This window comes from Botryllus schlosseri, chromosome 2 (genome assembly GCF_051294905.1).
Source record: "Botryllus schlosseri isolate E-star chromosome 2, Bs_hap1, whole genome shotgun sequence".
Classification (NCBI taxonomy): Eukaryota; Metazoa; Chordata; class Ascidiacea; order Stolidobranchia; family Styelidae; genus Botryllus; species Botryllus schlosseri.
This window is the reverse complement of record NC_137237.1, coordinates 5,071,147-5,077,303: the sequence shown is the minus strand read 5'-3', so window position 1 is coordinate 5,077,303 and position 6,157 is coordinate 5,071,147. Positions and strand designations below refer to the sequence as shown.

At 42.6% G+C, this 6,157-nt stretch overlaps 1 protein-coding gene across 1 annotated transcript; it reads left to right on the top strand.

The window, feature by feature from the left end:
- Positions 1–806: 806 nt before the first annotated feature.
- Positions 807–5,368, top strand: LOC145433123 (uncharacterized). The gene has a single exon (XM_080310061.1). It carries the CDS (start codon positions 986–988, stop codon positions 3,095–3,097), a length of 2,112 nt encoding a protein of 703 aa, XP_080166187.1. The 5' UTR covers positions 807–985; the 3' UTR covers positions 3,098–5,368.
- Positions 5,369–6,157: the final 789 nt, after the last annotated feature.

The window sequence follows — 6,157 nt, the reverse complement described above, 5'->3', positions numbered from 1 at the left end:
GTCGCTTCGACACCTTCCTATCTTATCATTATATCGCATTTTGTGGTGTTTGAACTGATAAAAATTGCTAATAAACCAATGATGATGATGATCAACAACAATCGTATGACAAAATATGACGTCACCTGCATGAAATTTCGAAGAATCGGGGCGAAATGAGAGCGCTTTAACTTCAATGTAGGCCTACTATTCTTGGATGGTACACGAACTCCTTATTCTGTTGGCACGGACTTGGTTGGCGTATTTTAATAAAAGTCAGCTCCGAGGCAATTTTCGCCGCAATTTGGTTATGGTCTGCTTCGATATAAATTGCTGTTGATATATTTTTTTAACATGAAAAATTATAGTAGGGCTCATAAGTTTCACATTTTCGATTTTTTTGTAAGTAGAAAAGATGTTTGCACCACTTTTGTTAGGTTTTAGAGCAACTGGTCGACATCATATACCCCGGACGTATAACCTGTTCGGCGTTCGTGCATGTTTCGAGAGTTAAATGGCGATATTTTCTCCAATCAACCACAACCAAATATATAAATAACATTTCCATTTTTTAATGCAGAGCACTGCAGAACGTGTTCAGCAGTTGACCCTACCCAGAGACATATCGATTACACCCTGTCCTACACCGTCAAGCTTCTTTTGGTATGATTGTCATACGCTGATGTAATTTTCTTTTCGGTTGGATCACAGCTGATTACAGCAACGACTATAGTTGGACGAATCAATATATAATATTACCGCACGACATACTTCATTATTTGCGATGGGGCATCCGCGTGATGTCGTAATAATATCGACTCTCTTGAGATTTTCCGAACTTCTTCGATATTAGTATTATGATTTCTGTGGGTTCGCCATCTTGATCTTGGCAGTAGTAATATCGCGTTCGCGCTGTCTACCGTTCGGCGATGCGGATTATTTTACTCCGTTTTGTGGTCTGCCTACCGAATTGTAAAATTGTGGAGCAGAAAAGTATAACATCGTCATGATGCTCCTTTACGTAGCATTACTGCTTCTGCCGCTGGCTTCAGAAGTAGACTCAAATTACAACAGCGGACGGTACGGATGCATATTCACGCCAAGTGTTTGCGTCCCCCCTGAGGATTGTGACGGCGTCACTGGATATTGCCAAACACCGGCCCGACAACGTAGCAGCTCCATTGATGGTAATTTGGAAGCATATAAACTGCCAATATTGAGAGCCTTGGACTCGTACAAGAGTGACGATGCTCCAAAATCAAGTAATATGGAATACAATGACAGATACTTGAAGAGGCCGGAACGCCGAGAATATCGCTCCAGTAGCAACCATGACGTGCCTGCACTCGATGACGCTAGTGCAGATTCCATGGGTCTAATATCAGATGCTGAGATAAGAGAAGAGAAACACAAGCAAGAAATTCATCAACGTGTCATCAAATTACTAGATAAAGTTCAAGATGCGCTTGCGAAGAAAGGAAAGAAGTTGAAAGATCTGCGTGAAGATGAAATTGACATGTTGATCGAATATTTGGCAAACGTCATAAGAAAGGATCAGATTGAGCACAACAATCGTGCACATCCTAAAGAATTTAAGCAAGGGATTTTACTTGAATCAAAACCTCGCGACAGCAATATAATGCCCAATGCACAACAATCTATGTTGTCGAGCAAACAGGATAGTAAAAAATCGAGGCATTTCCATGACTCTGATGTTTCTGATGACGCAATAGAAGAGGTTCCCTCAGAATCTCAAAACACTGAGCTGGAAGCGCAGGAGCAGATTCCAGTATTGCCCAAAACTGCCAAAAGCGTAGCTTCAGACTTCTCGACCTCCAGCCGTTCCACAGACAGTTCGAAGATACAAAAAGATACCTTATACATCGTGCTTATCATTGTAGGTACTACCGTAATCTTGATAATTTTAGTTACAATCGTAAGCTGCATCTACTACGCCTGTCGGAGAAAAAAGCAGCAAGATTTGAAGTTTCTCGAAAGCATGACTAACCCTAACGGCGATGATTATGAAGATCTCTGCCGACAGCGGTACGCCAATGAGAATTCCGAGATCGACGCGGAATCTAATCTTATTGATGAAGATTACGATGGCATTGCGTCTAAATCATTGAAAAAGAGATCAATGCCAAGCAGCGCAGAGCAAAACATGAGCCGTGACTACACCACCAGGAATTCAAGTGTCTCATCCGTATCTTGGAGTGAAGAACCAGTGACTGCAAACTTAGATATTACCACGGCGCATGTCCTTTTGTCTTACATGGAGGACCATCTGATATTGAACAGACTTGATGAAGAATGGGAGGAGATTTGTAGTTACGAAGCTGATAATGTCACTACGAATGTAGCAAACTCTTCGGAAAACAGCTTGAAAAATTGTTCACACAGTGCACTTCCGTATGACGCTAACCGCGTTGAACTGTCGAGTTCTGATAATCATATTGGCAGCGATTACATCAACGCCAGTAAGATTATCGACAATGACAGAAAACGACCTTTGTATATCGCCGCACAAGGCCCTCTTCTCTCCACCGTCCCAGATTTTTGGCAGATGATTTGGGAACAGGGCTGCGTGTCTGTAGTCATGCTAACTGCTTTGGTTGAGGAAGGTGTCAGCCAGTGTGCTAGATACTGGCCCGATGAAGGCTCCTGTACATATCACAACTTTGAAATCAATCTCGTGTCTGAACATATTTGGTGTGATGATTACCTCGTGCGAAGCCTGTACCTCAAACATTTGGTGACGGGGGAAACTCGCACGGTGACACAATTCCACTTTCTCTCCTGGCCCAAGGACAGTGTTCCTTCGACACCGAAACCTCTATTGGAGTTACGTCGTAAAGTTACAAAATGCAGCAAAGCTCATAACTCTCCTGTGTTGGTTCATTGCAGCGACGGAGTCGGTAGAACTGGCACTTACATACTTCTTGATCTCGCTATCAATCGAATGCTCAAGGGTGCGAAGGAGATTGATATTGCCGCTACTTTGGAGCATATTAGAGATCAGCGTGTGGGCATGGTTGCGAATAAGGATCAGTTTGAATTTGCCCTGACGGCTGTCGCTGATGAGGTAAACGCGATACTGAAGACTTTGCGGCACTGAAGGCTAACAGGTAGGGTTGGGAAAAATCGTGTAACTGGGTGATTCGTGAACCTTAACCGATCCCAGTAACTATTCATAACATTACGCTCATGATTTGGGTGCGTATAACAGGCTGATATGAAGAGTATAGCAGTCCAGAGTTCACCGGAAATGTACATGGGCAGTTTAACATGTTTTGCATCCAGTTAGCTCATGACAGCTATGCCTAGGAATGCTGCCGTAGGCTGCTTAAGTAATCGAAATACAGCCGTGAATAGCAAAAAGGTTGCCCTCCTCTGTTCTAGATCATGTCGATTTCATAGCGCCGGTGAAAGTGTGTGCATTGTGCTCTGTGCAGTCTTTTGGATGCCAAGCTTAAAATGATTGAGTTTTCAGGATCACACAGTAGAAACTAGATTTATCGTTGATAAAATAACTCTTGTTGCGAACATATCTGTATATTTTTGTTACTCGAAACCATCGACCCTCACTACTCGACTGGGAGTACTCAAGTAGTTGTGGCCGGATTCAGTAATAGGCACTTATCCATCAGCGTTTTAACAATTACAAATATTCTGTTATTTTGGTTACGACACGTTATTTATGATTGATTGAAGTATATTTGCACAGCATCAACGACTATTTATTTACGATATGGTAAACGTTACACTCTTACATAGGTTACTTGAAAGTCTCACTTTCCAAAATTTGCACAAATATTCTAGAATTTGGAAATTGGTGCTTGATTCGATACACTTCTCAGCTGCTCAAGGTTTGCGACATGCTAGAAATTTTTCACAAAACGCATGAAATGAACCTGATACTATTCTTTCACTTTTGAACTTTCAATTCCTTGAATTGCACATGTGTATCAGCAGTGGGACACGCCAGCTAATTATCTTTTTGCTGGATGTGGTCATTCTAATCAATGCATATTGTTTCTCGTAGCTTCAGTTCTTGAATCGACCTTGGATACGTTCTATATTTGCAGCATTGTTATGGACTGTGTAAATGTTCGGCTATTTTTTTGGTTTTAATTGCATTCATACTCGTCTCAGCATCAGTTGATTGTGTGACATTTTGTACCATACAGAGATTCCTATTGTATTATAGGCTATAATGCTATATTTTGACAATCTCCAAGTTCTCTTGTGTCTGTGCTTGATCTTCAGTTGTATGCACTATGCTGAAATGCTTTTCAATTGTTTCATGGTAGTATTAATGTAATTGTGCGTAATGTACTTGTGGCCTACATACGACTGGGTTGTAGTGCGGAGCGGATCGACAAATTCTCTGGTCCGGCTCCGATCCGGTTTGCCAATTCTCTGGTCCGGCTCCGGCCGTATCAGGAAAAAGTACTGATCCGGCTCTGGCCAAAAATGAAAAAGTCCTGCCGGAAATCCGGCCCAACACGGAACGGTGGTTCGGTGAATTTAAAAATATGGTTCATTTCTTTTCGCACTGGCTTGGCGGTTACTTGCGTGTTGTTGGCTGGTAGTTATTTAGTTACAAACGTCATGCTTATCCATAAGGATTCCGGCTTTATCAAAAAAGTACTGATCCGGCTCCGGCCGTATCAGAAAAAGTACTGATCCGGCTCCAATCTGGTCCGGCCAAAATTGAAAAAATCCGGCCGGATATCCAATCCGGCTCCAGTCCATGCTCCGCACTACTGGGTTGATGTGGCGATATCACTTCATAGCACCCATCAGGAACGGCTGTTTGTGTTCTGATAAGTGATGCCATCAGTGTTGAATGAACTGAGCATACCCATTGCCCAGTGCTCACCCTGAATGCTCAAGCCAGAGGCAACTTACTTTGCATCATTGGTTTATTAAGATGCGTTTCCTTGGCCTTCTCCGTATGACCTAAAATTTTATTTCAGTCAGGTGAATTTGTAGCGAAAATTCCCTCCAGTCATGGTTCCCTCGCTGTCGTATGGCGGCATGGTAGCATAAAATTTGTATGTTCTGTAGGATTTATTTGCATGCAATTTCGTCCTGTCTGTTCAGTATCGCCTTATGATTGATTCGCGGGGAGTTGCAATTAACAATTAGTGATGTAGCTGACAGATATAACTTACCTTCATTTGAGGGTTATGGGATACCGTGCATTGTGCAATACTAGTTTTAGTTTTTCGTCTCGCAATTTGTGTAATCGTATTTATTGTTATCTTGTACTTGGATTGTAAAAACGTGCCAGACAAGCAGCTGCCGTACCCGAATGCGTGTCTTGTATGTTACATTCCGGTCATGCATTACAATAGAATAAAGCGATCTGTTGTGTATGTGACTTTACGTGTCAAAGTAATGACATAAGTGTTCGTGGTTAATACGTGAAGATGCGTAGCATAGCGATATTTTGAGCGTAGGCATATGTTTCCTGTATGGCAGCTAACAGAGAATTCACGACATGTCAAAATATGGAGACGGTTTCGTATTATCCCCTGCTCATTGTCTTATTTCTCTTCGTCGGTTATGAATAATACATGGTTGAGGAAATAGGTCGATAGCGAAACCGTTGATACGCAGTGCGGTTGGCAAAATATCGATCGGACGGGATGGAAAATTACCGCCGAGTCCGACTGTAACAAAATAGAGATGTCTCTGATTTGCCGTGATTTAGATTACACAACACTGCTGTAGGTATGATTTTGAGACGCAACGGTACAGCTGTCAAAGTTTCATTTGCCAAGCAAGGCGTTTCCACAATCCTGCCTCTTTGGTAAATAGCGCCGCCCTGATATCGGAATGAAGTACTTGCGGCACAAACAATGAACACGAAGGCAGTGACGGCGAGTTGCGGGCATCGATTGTCGAATTGTTCGTGACACGATAGGCGAGGTAATCCGCGAGGCAAAATTGGTTTGAAGTAGGTCGATACATTACCGAATCAATATATAGGAAACGACTGACGTATGAGACGTATGATGCTGTTGCCAATACATTCTTACCGGGAATCTTGACGAAATACTACTTGATACTTATCGAGGAGAATTGGCTGCTACAATTCAGCGTCCTAATCCAGTGATCCTCCTTGGGGGGGGGGGGGCGTGAATGCATCTATAGGGGGCGCGGAGCT